The sequence below is a fragment of the Aethalodelphis obliquidens genome, unplaced genomic scaffold, assembly GCF_003676395.1.
Source record: "Aethalodelphis obliquidens isolate GAN/ISIS:26980383/991018 unplaced genomic scaffold, ASM367639v1 scaffold26, whole genome shotgun sequence".
Classification (NCBI taxonomy): Eukaryota; Metazoa; Chordata; class Mammalia; order Artiodactyla; family Delphinidae; genus Aethalodelphis; species Aethalodelphis obliquidens.
Window position 1 is genome coordinate 4,740,976 of NW_020837970.1, and position 14,337 is coordinate 4,755,312.

At 37.1% G+C, this 14,337-nt stretch overlaps 1 protein-coding gene across 16 annotated transcripts in view; it reads left to right on the top strand.

The window, feature by feature from the left end:
• Window positions 1–14,337, top strand: part of TCF12 (transcription factor 12) — a 387,457-nt gene that overhangs the window by 352,207 nt on the left and 20,913 nt on the right. For 8 of the 16 annotated variants that reach the window (XM_027123116.1, XM_027123120.1, XM_027123115.1 and 5 more), the window contains 4 exons: window positions 1,925–1,998; window positions 3,010–3,081; window positions 3,833–4,039; window positions 13,745–13,859. In XM_027123116.1, coding sequence (XP_026978917.1) covers window positions 1,925–1,998; window positions 3,010–3,081; window positions 3,833–4,039; window positions 13,745–13,859 — 468 coding nt within the window. The remainder of the gene's footprint in view (window positions 1–1,924; window positions 1,999–3,009; window positions 3,082–3,832; window positions 4,040–13,744; window positions 13,860–14,337) is intronic. The other 8 variants (XM_027123119.1, XM_027123117.1, XM_027123129.1 and 5 more) reach the window with 1 other exon arrangement.

The following is a 14,337-nucleotide window of genomic DNA, read 5'->3' on the forward strand; positions in this document are numbered from 1 at the left end:
GGAAGAAATAATAATAATATCTCATGGTCAAAAAGACCTTTAGGGGCTTCCCTGGTGGCGCAGTGGTTGAGAGTCCGCCTGCCGACGCAGGGGACGCGGGTTCGTGCCCCGGTCCGGGAAGATCCCACATGCCGCGGAGCGGCTAGGCCCGTGAGCCATGGCCGCTGAGCCTGCACGTCCAGAGCCTGTGCTCCACAACGGGAGAGGCCACAACAGTGAGAGGCCCGCGTACCGAAAAAAAAAAAAAAAAAGACCTTTAGGTTCACAGAGTGAGTGCATTCATATCTTTTACCTCATTCGCTTCATAAAGGCAGAATAAAAACGAAAACAAAAAACTGTGAGTGGCTATTTTTTGTACAGTTACTAGGAATACAGTTATTCCTACAGTTACTAGGTTACTCAGCTAAAGTGAACTATAATAGTTCCAATTTACCATAAGTTTTTAGTTTCCTAAATATGGCGGATTAACCTGCAACAACAAGCTCTGGTGGAACATAGTTTAAAATTTCATTTAGCAATAAACAAGACACATTAAGTAAACCTTCTCCAGCTTCAGATTTCTAATATATTGATAATTCAGTTTGTCACTGAAGATTTGTTAAGAACAAAACCATATATTTAATTGAACAGTCTTCATTATTTTCTATACATAACTTCCTTTCAAATGCACAGTCATGAAATAGTAAAGATTTTCAATCATTTGTTTTGTCTTTTTCTTTTTAAAGCTATTTTGGTTGTTTTAAAGCTATTTAAAGCTATTTTATTTTTTTTAATATTTATTTTATTTATTTATTTTGGCTGTGCCAGGTCTTAGTTGTGGCACGTGGGATCTTTAGTTGAGGCATGCGGACTCTTAGTTTAGGCATGTGAACTCTTAGTTGCAGCATGCATGTGGGATATAGTTCCCTGACCAGTTGAACCCGGGCCCCCTGCATTGGGAGCGTGGAGTCTTACCCACTGGACCACTAGGGAAGTCCCTAAAGCTATTTTAAAACACTGCATTCTCCCCAATACATGAATGAATTAACCCTTTTATTTTTTCTTGTTTTTTTTTTCCTTTTTATTCTTTCTGTTCTGAACTTGTCTCCTTGCTTTTTCTGTCTCCTTTTTTTATTATATTGCCACTTTTCTAAAGTTGAAGAGTAAACAACATTTAACAAAATTTTCATGATGATATTTTCCAAATTAAATAATATGTTTTGGTGTAAATTATGTTGGGAAAATTTTTAGCAGATAATCCTAAATGTATTTGCAATCATTTGAAATTGGTGCATTTGTGCATTACTGGAGGCACAAGTTAACATGACCCTTTAGAAAGCAGTTTTGGCCTTATGAATTAAGGATCATAAATATGTTCATACCTTTTAACTTAGAAATGCTATTTATCCTTAGACATATTCCCCAAAAGAAAAAACACAATATTACCATTCATAATATAGTGATATTCAGTTACTATTCATAATAGCCAAATGAAAGCAACCAAAACGTCTAGCAGTGAGGTAGCGGTGGTTAAGCAAATTATGATATAGAGAATCAGGTGAATATTAATGTAAGTCATTAATAGCATGATCATAAAGACTAAAAATATGGGGGAGGGACAGAATTTTAAATTATGCATATTTTAAGTACATTTTCTCAAGATATGTGTGCATTTGGACAGAGTGTGAAGAACATGCAAACATAAATGTAGTTATGTTTCAAAGTATAGTTTTTTTCTCAACTCCCTACACAGTTATATTAATAATGAAAAAAAATTTTAATATGTTGGGTTTATCAGTAGCCAGTAACATGCTGAAGACTGAACAAAAATTTTCACATAAATTTATGCACACTTACAATATATCTTTACCCTTTCCTTTAGAACATTATCAAGATCACTGAGTTAACCAAGGTGTGTGGGTGCTTTTGGGTTTTGTTTTAACAGGTACCAGTCAGTGGCCCAGACCTGGAGGGCAAGCGCCTTCATCCCCAAGCTATGAAAATTCACTCCACTCCCTGGTAAGAGCCTCTGAGAAACATACAAGGTCTCTTTTATCTAATAGTGTGGAGTTCTTTTTTTTTTCCCAGAAAATCTTGAGTAGCAGTGAAAAAACAGTAGGATAGCATTACACACGAATTCTTTGCTAACAAATGGCCTGATTTAGTTGAACTATATAAGACACATTGGGTGTGCCTTTTACCATCTGTTCTTTGGAACATCAGGCTTCTGGTCTCAGGACAGCTGGTATTAAAATAGTGTTATGGGATTTTTGTTTCTTTGACAGATCTAGGGTTTAATTTTACTATAATTTTATGTTTACATGTAAAGGAAATTTAAAGAAGAAAAAAAAACACACAGACCAAGTAAGAGAAAATTAGTCCAGCATTGCAAAATGGTTGTATTTTACTCTTTCTCATATGATGATATTGTGTATAGTTTATTACATTTCTGTTAAAATTTTTAAATGTAGCATCAATTATTTTTGTCAGGAAGAGTATTGTTTCCCATGTTTTCTTTTTTAAAAAAGAATGTATTATGTAAATTGTACAAGCAAAACCATTGACAAACAAAGCAGTAGAATAAAGGAGCCTGTCTAGGTATTGAGAGTGAAGAATTTGTGGTAGGGTGTTAACTACTGTTGCCTTTCTATGCTTACCACAGAATTACGAAGCATTATAAAAACAAAATAAGGATGACTTAATGGAATGTTAAGTCATGCTATCATTCAGTAGTTCCAGGTTGCAAATAGAAAAGTTCTTTTTCTGTGACTAACAGAACATTTTAAATTAAAGGAAAGTTTTCTTCTCACATATAAGCAAATATAAGCAATGTGTGCTACTTAGATGCTAACCTTATAACTTTGCTGTTAAATCCCAGCCTTCTCATACCTTAATACAAGTAGATCTTGCAGGTCTCCGCGTTAACTTTACTAACATGTTATGCTGACATGCACATCAGCTATTTCCTCATCTCTTTTGGAGTTAATCTTAACCTGTGCTTTGCCTCCTGTTCTGTCTTGACTTTGCCAGAAAAATCGAGTTGAGCAGCAACTTCACGAGCATTTGCAAGATGCAATGTCCTTCTTAAAGGATGTCTGTGAGGTACTATTTCTTTTAGATGGTGCCTTTTTTGTGTTTCAATTAATTATACTTCCTATTATCCGTTTAAAATCATCAAGCCTGTACAGACTCCAGAGTCTTTTAAAATCAAACAATGACTATTTTCGTTTTTGTAACAATTTGTAAAAATAGGCTTTTGTTGAGTGTGATTCTTTTTAAAAGAGCTCTACTGGCATGTGCTTTTATTTTCTTAAATTCTAATATGTTTGTGTATGGGGCATGTGTATATTCACAGACAGATAATATCATTTCATCAGTTTTGTGAAAGAGCACATTTGGATGTGGTCACCATTTCAGATAGGTATTATAAATATTCACTTAAAACAAAATTACAACTTAAATTTGATGGATTTGAAGACCCTCCCCCAATTGCCCTCATTTCAAAGATCAGTGTTAAAGTACAGGTTATCTTTTTTATCAATGATAATTGAGTATCAGACACAGTAGAGTAGCCTTCAGCTTTTGTAGAAGCTAAAAGAAATAACCTCATGCTAGACTGGTAAATAGATTTTATGAAGCAGTGATTTGCTTCTGAAGCTTTGTTAATTTAGCATAGTCTACAAATATCCTTTCTTTAATTGTTGATTCGTAGTACAGGTAGTTTCTTTTGAAGCTACTTGATATTGCATATTCACTTGCTGCCTTCCCTATATCCCAAAGTAGGAAACATAGCAGTTTAATGAATTTAATAGATAACATCAGTAACCTCCATGTCTTTTTTCAATCCCTACAGCAATCTCGAATGGAGGATCGTTTGGACAGACTGGATGATGCTATCCATGTGCTGCGGAACCATGCCGTGGGACCTTCCACCAGTTTGCCTGCTGGTCACAGTGATATACACAGTTTATTGGGACCATCCCATAATGCACCAATTGGAAGCCTCAATTCAACCTATGGTGGATCAAGCCTTGTTACAAGCAGTCGACCTGCTTCAATGGTAAAATAGTGCTCATCCTTTTGGAAATAACTTCTAATGCGTATTGTCCTACGTGTTTTTCATGAAATCTTTCAGGGAGAGAGGTTCCTTCTTTCTGTAAGGAAGGAAGGTAGAGTGGCTTTTAAGAATTTCTTTTACTGTCTTGGTCAGGGTCATTGGCTGAGCATTGGCCCTTAAAATCCTACTATGACCACGTGCAAAAAGCAGAAACTTTCTACAGAGATCATTTTCGCTTAAACTTGGATTTTTTTTCCAGATATGTAATAATTAGCAGAACAGTTTTTGCCTTGAAACAGTTGTAGAAAGTCTTAATATCAAAAGCAATAAAGCAAGACTGAATTTCAAGGGTTCTGGTCTAGAAAAGCTATTTATTATAATTTGGAACCAGCCTTCAATAGTAGAACAAATGTAATATTATTTGTACAGGTCCAAATTTAAGCTTTATTCCCAAATGAAGGAAAAATGTGGGGTAGTTTTAAGAATGACTGTAATTTAAGTGACAAAGAAAGGAAACAATTTTAGATTAATCCCTGAAGAGAGTAAAATCGTTCAATCCCTTTTTTTTTTTTAACGTGGTAGTTCTTTAAAGGAGGAAAAAAGTAAAATTCTGCAGCCATGCACATCAAAAATTCTGTGTCGAATGTCTTACATTGTTTTTTATACAAATTATGTTTTAAAGGAATGAAGCTCGTTTTGAATCTGCTATTTAACTGAAACCATGTGTTTGCATGTTTATGGCATGGTTTTTAAGATTCATTGCATGCCGTGAAATATTCTCCTATGAAACAGATTTCTAGCTGTAAGCCGTGTGATCAAGGCTAAAACTCACCTATCATCGCAATAATTAGGTGCCCCAAATGCTGAAGTCTTGCGTTCTGTAAAATAGGATTGGTTCCAGATTTTCACATTCACATTCATATATCAGACAGCCATTTATATTCATTCTGGAGTTGCTGAAGTAAACATCAAACAAGGCTGCCTGGTTTCCTAAGAACAGTGTTTTCAGCAACATAGGTGACGATGCCCACATGTCTTAAAAACATTTTTTTTTTTAATATCAGAAGATCTTGAAATTAAGACTCCTTTTAAATTAGCTTTTGTTGCTATTGATAAACTAATAAATGTGAAAGCATTTTTAAATTACTGAATTCCTAGAAATAAAAGGGAATATTGTCATCACTATTAGTGGTAGTAATAAAATAATTTTAACAGACTTATAAGATAGCATTTGTTGCAAGTATAAATTATTACATTGCTGAAATACTGTTTATCCTTATTTAGAAGAATGACTTGAAAATCAGTATGTTTGAATCCTGAGCTTGTCTCAGCCTGCAGTATTTGCAATTCTTAGTCCTCACCTCTTAATCGTTTTTTTAATTCTTCATTGTTAATAGCCCACTGCTCCTTTTTCCAGTTTATCTGCTACAATATATGATATATCTCTGGCTCCTCCCACATAAATATAGAATTTATATGAAATGGAACTTCTATCTTTGGGAGGTTGTTTTTACCAACTTTGGATATAAGTTGGAAAAGAGATTTTTCAAAATCCAGTCCTCCAAAGCCATGTAAAAACATAGTGCATTTTAAAAGAACTTGTTGAGGGAAAAATTGTTTCTAATATTAGATACTGCCCCGAAGCTTTTAGTTAAGAAAGTAGCTTCCATTATATTCACTAGGAATATGCTGCCTACTTCAGAGCTGCCAGAGATATTCTTTAAAAAGGAAAAGGGCTTCCCTGGTGGCGCAGTGGTTGAGAGTCCGCCTGCCGATGCAGGGGACACAGGTTCGTGCCCCGGTCCGGGAGGATCCCACATGCCGCGGAGCAGCTGGGCCCGTGAGCCATGGCCGCTGGGCCTGCACGTCCGGAGCCTGTGCTCCGTGGCGGGAGAGGCCACAGCAGTGAGAGGCCCGCGTACCGCAAAAATAAAAGGAAAATAATTCAAGGTAATCAAGAATAAGAGAGTTCTGAAACATGAGGTGAGTCTGGCTTAGTCTGAGAAGCAGCATCAGTGCTGCAGCAACTAAGCCCAGGCTATTGCTGTTTGTCTATCAAGGTCTTCCTTCAGTTTTTATAGCCTTCTTAGACGACACAGCTGCGAAAAGTCTGCCAGACATCATCTATTATATCCACCCCTTCCCCAATCACTAATGGAGGTGGAGATGCAGATGTTTCTGCCAGGCTTACCCTCAAAAGTTATTAACTGACAAAATCTAAGAATGTCAGGTGAGTTAGTATTCAGCTCCCATCCTTCTGAAATGAACTTCTTAGCTGTGAGTACTCAGTTCTCAGTTTCAGCAGAAAGACCAAAGAATGGAATGAAATGAAGATCACAGTCAGCCAGTGACTGTCCCAGCTAAGTCTTAGGCATATTGTTGAGGAAAACTCTTATCCTGGTGGCTGTTATTCATGTCTGAGGGCTTGCATCAGTACTGCCAGGAGCCTTGCTTACATGCTTTGTACCTACTTATGTGGAATCAACTCTTTTCATACTCTGGGAGGGTGTGTGATTTGGGGGACATCTTGTAACTATTGCCAGCCATCTTTAAGAGTTAATCTGCTTTTATTAGCTCACCCCCATGTTTTCTAACTGATCATGACTAAGAAATAACACAATTTTACATTCTGGAATCACTTTTCTTTTTTTGTCTTGTTTAACTTTCTGGTAGTTTATATACTTTTCCTCTGCATTAACATAAATTAGTATTTTTTAGGCCCCTAAAAATGGAGGTTACATGGCCATTATTACAAAGTAACCACAGAAATATCAGTTTATCAGCAATTCTATATTGCCATTTAGAATTTGTAAGGTCAGTTTCCTCTCAAAAATATTTAATTTTCATCATTTCATTTATTTTTCTGCAGAGAGTAAAACTGGTCTAGTAAACATAAATACCATTCCAGGAACTCCACAGAACATTCAAATTAAATTTTTGATGTAATGGATTTTTGTGGGCATTTACTAGAGGTCACCATCCTAATTCCAAGTTTTAAATATGATGTTACTTTCTCTCCTAGCATTTAAAGGAGAAGAGTCAGCATACTTTTTTTGTAAAAGGCCAGACAGTAAATATTTTCAGCTTTGCAGGCTATATGGTCTCTGGCACAACTACTTACCTCTGATTTGGTAACATGAAAGCAGCCATAGCTGTTATGAAAACAAATCGGTGTGGCTGTGTTTTAATAAAACTTTATTTATAAAAAAGAGCCTCCTTTACTAGTAAAACAAAATAAATAAATAACAGGACCAGATTTGGCTCACAGGCATACTTTACCAATCCCTGATTTAGAACAAAATTAGCTTCCCAGTGCAGGAAATGAGAGTTAGCAAGTTTTGTTTTTTGGGGTTTTTTTTTTGTTTTTTGGGGGTTTTTCTTTTCTTTTTCTTGGAGCCTATAACTTTTTGCTTATTTTGTTTTAATGAGTAGTTTGGGAGTTCTGTTGAAGTAGTTGGAATATTTGAGGTGAGCCAGAATGCACTGGGAGTAGAAGAATAAGAGTTGATGGCAGGATAAAAGTAATAAAGAGAGCTCTGCTCTCAGCCTTCAGTGCTATCAAGGTAACTTGTGGTGTGAAGTCTACATGGGCAGGTTAACCAAAATAGTCTCCTTGATCAAGGAAATAGCTTTGTTGCTGAAAACATTTCTCTACGTTATTTTCAGTTATAACAAGATTATGCTAGTAAGATCATCTACAGCTGATCTACTGATTTGTAGATCCATCTTCTTATAGATGAAATAATTACTATTTTTTAGTTATTCCAGAAAACAATTTTTATATTTCACACAAAGGTAATAAGACTACCACCTGCCAAAAATATTAATAGGAGTCAATATCAAAAGACTTATTTGACTGTTGTTTCTTTTAACTGAACAAACTTGACTAGCATCAAAGGTTAGGATTAAATGAGGTTTCAACCACAGAAAGCTTTTAACATATTTTAGCTATCTAATATACACAAAAATTAAATTTCCTGGGCTTCACTGCTGGCGCAGTGGTTGAGAGTCTGCCTGCCGATACAGGGGACACGGGTTTGTGCCCTGGTCCGGGAGGATCCCCCATGCTGTAGAGTGGCTAGGCCCGTGAGCCATGGCCACTGAGCCTGCACGTCCAGAGCCTGTGCTCCACAACGGGAAAGGCCACAACAGTGAGAGGCCCGCGTACCGCAAAAAAAAAAATTAGATTTCCTGAAGATTATTATATCAGAAAAAGAGACTAGGAAGTGGGTAATTACTACTCCTTCTCATATAATTAGTGTAGCCAGCCTGCCCTAGTTTTAACATTTGCTCTTACTTTTGAATAGGGTTAACATTTTCATTTACTTAATTTCCTACTCCCTTTCAATATTTTGGATAGTTCTCCATATTTTCTTAATGCAAATTAAAACTTAAGGCTTTATCAGACACTATTATTAGGATGTGATTGATGTATCATTTAAATTTTAAAACACAAAATCAGGATTTTTAAAACTATTGAAATGTCAGCATTGGACAGACTATAGTTTTGCTCCCATTTATTTAATGTAAGAATAAACTCGGAATAAACTGCTGACAGCAAAAAAATAATGTTATTAAATGGAAAACTGAAAAGGAATGAGACTCATTAATTTCATTTAGGCATTACAAAGAGGTTTCAGCAATATAAAGTTATTGTACATCACATCAGTTTATGGCTGTAATATCTAAAATACCGAGGCCTGGTGAGATAGCTCTGTAATAGCACTTTTATCCTTAACACAAAGTGCTCAGTTATTGTTCAGACAGTGATTTCAACTTCAAACTAAGTTAGATTAGAAGCTTTTGTGTTAATGGAAGGCTGATGCAAATCTTTAAAAGTTTCTCATTTATGATACAGGATAAAATTACATCCAGGAGGTCTTTTGATTTCTTTGTTACAAGTCCTGAGGAAATTTAACTCAGGCATGTCTTTTGTGGGGGTGTGAGCGGGGGGGATTGCTTGGGTTTTTTGTTGTTTAAGCTATGGTTGGAGATGTGTGTCTTGTATGAGAGCAAATAATGTTCAGTTGTAGAACTTAAAGCGACCTTATATAATCATTTAAAATATAAATCATGTCTGTTTTCTAAATTCTAAAGCAGTTAGAGAAACTATATTTTTCCTAGTTCTAAAAGATTTAAGATTCATTTATTAAAGACTAACAGGCAAATAGAGTAATATTTTATTCAAAATTTTACCACTTTTTGTCACTTTATCAGAGTAAATTTGGAATCATTTTAACCTTATATTTAGACAGTAATTTTGTTAGTATAGGTTTGTATACAGTAGAAATGGTATGTGTAGGTTTCCGCTAAACTGAAGGAGTTTATTTTTTAACTGTATTTTACTTTTTCTAACCAATTTTTTTAACTCAAAATTGTTTAACTGTCAAGTTTTTTTAAGCCTGAAATCCATACAGATTATATATTTATGGAAATATTATTCAAAAGGAATCATAACAACTGGAATTCTTCCAAGTTTTAGCATAAAACCCTCTTTGGGTAAAACAAAATATTTACAGTACATAAAGATCCTTTATTCAGTCTGTAGATTAATAGTGATTAATTTAAATCATTAGTACTCAGTGAATAGTACAAATTGAACAAATTATTAGAATAGAATTCAAAATCAGCGAGGAGTTCATACTGAGTAGTTTTCAGTCTATCCCTTAATTCACAAGACCTCTTATTCATCAACTAATTAGATTTAACATTTTTCCATTGTGGGTGTTGAAGCCATTGGCCAAGTTAAATGAAAACAAGTCCCTTGTTGGATGCTCCCACAAAAGTAAGGCCATAGGTAGATTGTAAAGATTCAGAATGCAAGATGATGTCATTTAATGGAATGGGCCGTTTATTCTGAAACGGAGCTCTTCATAATTGAAATTTAGAGCATAGCAGGCCTAGGGGTTTTCCTTCCCCTGCTAGTCCCCCAATAGAAGCATTCTGTCAGCTGTATGCTAACGAGATGAACAATTAAACAAGGTCCTATCTGGCTGGCCTCACAGGCTCTGAGCTCAGACAAAGAACTGTTTATACACCTGTTACGTGTGTGGACAGAGCCATTTGAATGGGTAACTTCAGATTAAAGGAAGGACATGGGAGCCAGGGTGAGCAAGGGTTAAAGAAAACTATAAGAACTGTGAACATCAAATTCTCCAGAAAATATATGAGGGCCATTTGCAAAGGGAATCAAGTTACAAAGAAAAAGTTCCTGCTAACTTCATTAACATGAAAAACTCCAGACTTGAAACTTTTTGCTAGTCTGATGCCATTTTTAAAAGGCTTAATTTTGTTCAAGGTTGGTGTGAGAAAATACTTAGTTTGTAGTATTCTATAAAGACAAAGATATTCACTGACATTTTATATCGCAAAACAAATTGAGCAACCTTTCTGATTTTCCTTCAGGGAAAAGCAAAATCCTTAAGATCTATTGTTTAGATAATGATCCTTTGTCTGCCAAGCCTTTCATCAGAAAAGGTGATAGAACATTTTTATTAGTCGAGATTCAGAAAAATCAAAGAATTATTTATACTCATGAAATAAAAGAATAAGAATTTCACAGATGCATCATCACTTATCAATCAAATGAGTGAAATTCAGTTTGTTACTGTTCAACAGTATTATCTGACAGAGCTATAAAATGGGTTTCAGAGGTACAATATATAGTAAATAAACGTATGTTTAAAAGTTTAAATTTTAGGGCTTCCCTGGTGGTGCAGTGGTTAAGAACCTGCCTGCCAATGCAGGGGACACAGGTTCGAGCCCTGGCCCAGGAGGATCCCACATGCCACGGAACAAATAAGCCCGTGTGCCACAACTACTGAGCCTGCGCTCTAGAGCCCGCAATCCACAACTACTGAGCCCACGTGCCACAGCTACTGAAGCCTACGTGCCTAGAGCCCGTGCTCCACAGCAAGAGAAGCCACGACAATAAGAAGCCCGCACACCGCAACAAAGAGTAGCTCCCGCTCACCCCAACTAGAGAAAGCCCGCACACAGCAACGAAGACCCAAAGCAGCCAATAAATAAATAAATAAATTTTATTTTTTTAAAAAAAAAAAAGTTTAAATTTTAAAAGGCTATTTATTTTTCATTTACTTGGTGTGATAGCTCAAAATACTAGATAAGAGCAAAATTGGCATAAACATCGTGGGAAGTTTTAGTCCACATTATAAACACAGACATAAAAATCTTAGCTTTGGGGCTTCCCTGGTGGCGCAGTGGTTGAGAATCTGCCTGTTAATGCAGGGGACACGGGTTCGAGCCCTGGTCTGGGAGGATCCCACATGCCGCGGAGTAACTAGGCCCGTGAGCCACAACTACTGAGCCTGTGCGTCTGGAGCCTGTGCTCCGCGAAAAGAGAGGCCGCGATAGTGAGAGGCCTGCGCACCGCGATGAAGAGTGGCCCCCGCTTGCCACAACTAGAGAAAGCCCTCGCACAGAAACGAAGACCCAACACAGCAAAAATAAATTAATAAACTCCTACCCCCAACATCTTCTTACAAAAAAGAAAAAAAACTCTTAGCTTTTACTTTATCCTGCAGTGATTTCCTCAGCCAGTCAAAATTATTCTAGTAATATATTATCTTTAAAATAGGCCTAGACTCCTAAGGTCCCAAAGAATTTGTAACTATTTGTTGTATTTTACCCTATCTATTTTTATAAAATGCAATTTTTGAACTGACCTTCCTCTCAGATCATTAGATCATTGAGTAGTTCATAGCTAGCAAGAAAGCACCCTATGTGTTATGAATAAACATGACCAGGATTCCCTAGAGATAGGATATCATAAACTATTTTAAAAACAATTTCCTCTCTCGGGCTTCCCTGGTGGTGCAGTGGTTGAGAGTCCACCTGCCGATGCAGGGGACACGGGTTCGTGCCCCGGTCCGGGAAGATCCCACATGCCGCGGAGCGGCTGGGCACGTGAGCCATGGCCGCTGAGCCTGCGCGTCCGGAGCCTGTGCTCCGCAACGGGAGAGGCCACAACAGTGAGAGGCCCACATACTGCAAAAAATAAAAAAATAATAATAATAATAATTTCCTCTCTCGGGCTTCCCTGGTGGCGCAGTGGTTGAGAGTCCGCCTGCCGATGCAGAGGACATGGGTTCGTGTCCCGGTCTGGGAAGATCCCACATGCCACAGAGTGGCTGGGCCCGTGAGCCATGGCCGCTGAGCCTGCGCGTCCGGAGCCTGTGCTCCGCAACGGGAGAGGCCACAGCAGTGAGAGGCCCGCGTACCGCAAAAAAATAAAATAATTTCCTCTCTCGAATGTAATTTTCATAGTCCACTTCTTCACTTGGTGTTAGATTCAGTTCTTCAGATTTTTCTCAAGATTTTTTACTGGGGGCGGGTTGCGGTTCAGGGCAGAAGTAAAGGTTAAGGGTCTAAGGGAAAATTTCCAAAATGGTAATGGAATAGAAGGCTGTCTTGATTTCTGTGGTCCCTTCCCAGCTTTAAGATTTTATGATTCTAATGCATGATGAAATTGTGTGGTTTAGAAAAAGGGTATGGTCAATGCTTGATCATCCAGGGGAGTAGTGACACAGCTAATTCTCAGCAATGACTAATCCTCAGATAATTTAAAAAGTAGCTATGGAATACATTGAATGGGTTTTTCAAAACTACATTAAAGATAAGAATAAAGGTAGAGGTCAGACATTTCTTAAAAAGTTGGGTGGAAGACCTGGTATGTTCTAATCAGATCCACTACCAATAGCCTGCATTGCCTGAAACTTTGCTTTGGTTTCTTTTGTTTGGCTCACAGGAAACCAAAGGATAAACTTGCATAGGGATATTTATACCTCTTAGGGTAAAATCCATACAAAGTCATGAAAGATAAAAGCTATATTAATTACTCAAGAGGGATTCAAAGCATGGCATTTTACTGGGATTGAAGGATTTGTTGAAAAACAGTGGTTCTCATGTATAACTCCAGGCAATAAACCTATTTAATTAAAGGATTAATCTTCTAATTGCCACATCTGCTGTTGTTCTAATAAAAAAAAAAAAACTGGTTCATTTGTAACCAGTTTTTCTAAAAATACTGCAGTAGCTAAAAACACTTGGTAGTGTTTGCATGCCTTCTCAGTTCAAGTTAACTGTGATTTGTCTAAATCTGATTAAAACTGAGAATAAAAATGTATGGCATTTTTGTTGCCTGGCAATGTAGAACTTTTATTTTAAGTTATTTTAATTTTGTATTGCTTTTGCTGCTCTTAAAATTTTTGAGGAGAAGCAATTAGAGGAAGAAAAAACAAGACACTGTGTGTAAGAAAAGGATATGCTAAAGTATAGATAAATAATATTACTTGGAACAAAGCAGTATTTTGCTAAATGCAAATTCATGGATACTTTAACATTTTTAGGTAGTATATGGAATAGGTTTTTAGATTGATTGATACACAATAGAGGCTATAATATGTAGTGCTGTATGGATTATAGAGTGCTTTTTGTCTATTAGCTCATTTGCTTCTCACAGCAACCCTCTGTGGGATATAAAATTTGAAAGCTGGAATTTTTTTAAATATTTTTATTCAGAAACAGTACTACTGTCGAGTCTTTTACAATCCAAAAACCAGAAAAGTGGCATCCAAAAAATGTTGCTAAATTTAGATGCGTGATAGCTGTTTTCTCTATTAAACCCAGTGAAAGAATTTGAACAATTACTGCACCATGAACATTTTTATTTATTTTTTTTAACTTTAGGTCGGAACTCATCGAGAAGACTCTGTCAGTCTCAATGGCAATCATTCAGTCCTGTCTAGTACGGTCACTGCTTCAAGCACAGACTTGAACCATAAAACACAAGAAAATTACAGAGGTAACTATATAATTCATTTACAGCAGTAGTGCATACAGAGGTATCATTTTGGAGTACTGTCACCTTCTTCACAGTCAGATTGACATCTGTGAATCAAAAGTCATCTTAAGGGCTTCCCTGGTGGCGCAGTGGTTGGGGTCCGCCTGCCGATGCGGGGGACGCGGGTTCGTGCCCCGGTCTGGGAGGATCCCACGTGCCGCGGAGCGGCTGGGCCCGTGGGCCATGGCCCCTGAGCCTGCGCATCCGGAGCCTGTGCTCCGCGGCGGGAGAGGCCACAACAGTGAGAGGCCCACGTACAGAAAAAAAAAAAAAAAGTCATCTTAGGTGGTAGAATTCCAAATAGTAGTAGTACTACTGCGTGAATATACAGGGTCAATATTTAGGGTTCCAATTGGTCCATTTAGCTGGGCCAATTACAGATATTTATTGATGTATGGAACCCTGTGCAAACCGTTGTTCAGTGTTTACTGGTCATCTT